Raw genomic sequence first — 1302 nt, 5'->3', positions numbered from 1 at the left:
GGGGGGGGGGTTAGTGAGCAGTCGTGGCTCTGAAATTAAACAGTTGCTGGGACAAGCTTGATCTCAATTAAGCGGAAGTCAAGGGCCTACATGTAGCCTGAGATCCAAGGAGAGCCACAGGGATCAGGCTACATGTAGTCTACTCCTCAGTAGTGACGGGCTCAGGCGCGTTCGCAGCTCCACGTGCCGAGCCCGCCAGGAAGCTGGCAGCGCCAATCACAGGCACCGAGACATTTCCCGATCTCTGCAGCTGCGGACCGGCATAATGTCTCAGTACCTGTGATTGGCGCTGTCGGCACGTGGAGCTGCAAACACGCCCGAGCCCATCACTACTCCTCATTAGGGAAGTATGGCCTTCTCCGTGCCAGTGTCCTAGTCGCAGACCTCCAACAAACCTGTTGTAAATGAGTGTCAGCATTCCTTATCGCTCTGTGTCCAGGTCAGTGACTCGGGAAGCAATGAAGCCAAAGCCTCAGTGTGAAAGCCAGAGAACTAGTATCCTCAAAAGGAAAGCTCAGCAGTGTCAGTGTCCATGCTGGCGGGAGAGGTTTAGGGGAGGGCAAGTTCACTTTTTAACCTCCCTGGCGGTCTGATTTTTCTTTTATTATTCTTTCCCGCCGGTTCCGCGGACGCTCGCAAGGGGCGGAAGACAGATACTGGCATCGGTCGGAGGACACTCTCGTAGGGACAAGGTAAGTGACGCGCAGTGTAATCCTGGGTGTGGCTCAGGGGTTACTGCTTTTGGTACTGAAAATTAACCCCCGAGCCACACTCTGGATTACCGCCAGGGAGGTTAAAGATGGCGTCCAAGATGAAACAAAGTAAAATACATCTTATGTTGTGATTGTTGGGTGGAGATGGAAACTAACTGGCTCCACCACAAGCAAAACCTAACTCTCTCCTTCATTACTGTCTTTTAGATGAAAAGATCCAGGAGCTAAAACACAACTACGAGCTGTTCCTGAGTTCCCTGCAGAAGTGAGGACTGATGGATCTTTAATATGATGCCCACCACAGATTGCTGCGCTGCGGCCGTTTCCTCCATAGCTGCGCTGCGGCCGTTTCCTCCATAGCTGCGCTGCGGCCGTTTCCTCCATAGCTGCGCTTCTATGCAAGATAGGCAGATCGTACGTTTTTTTAAGTACCTTACAACCATCGCAAGACAAAAGTCTTGCGATGGTTGTAAGGTGTGTGCCCAGCCTTAGCCTCCCATCATCAAGGAGACTTTCCTCAAACGCCTTCAGGAGGAGGATGATATCATCAGCCTTGTAGAAGCTCCAACACCATCTGAGCCTTCAGAGT

At 51.9% G+C, this 1302-nt stretch overlaps 1 protein-coding gene across 1 annotated transcript in view; it reads left to right on the top strand.

The window, feature by feature from the left end:
* HAUS7 (HAUS augmin like complex subunit 7) overlaps positions 1–1000 on the top strand; it is a 16152-nt gene extending 15152 nt beyond the window's left edge. Inside the window, exon 10 of the mRNA XM_018574368.1 lies at positions 921–1000. Within this exon, the coding sequence (XP_018429870.1) occupies positions 921–982 (62 nt within the window). The 3' untranslated portion in view covers positions 983–1000. The remainder of the gene's footprint in view (positions 1–920) is intronic.
* Positions 1001–1302: the final 302 nt, after the last annotated feature.

Source organism: Nanorana parkeri, unplaced genomic scaffold, assembly GCF_000935625.1.
Source record: "Nanorana parkeri isolate BGI_ZX_2015 unplaced genomic scaffold, ASM93562v1 scaffold2903, whole genome shotgun sequence".
Classification (NCBI taxonomy): Eukaryota; Metazoa; Chordata; class Amphibia; order Anura; family Dicroglossidae; genus Nanorana; species Nanorana parkeri.
The sequence above is the reverse complement of the archived record's forward strand: the minus strand, read 5'-3'. Positions and strand labels throughout refer to the sequence as shown.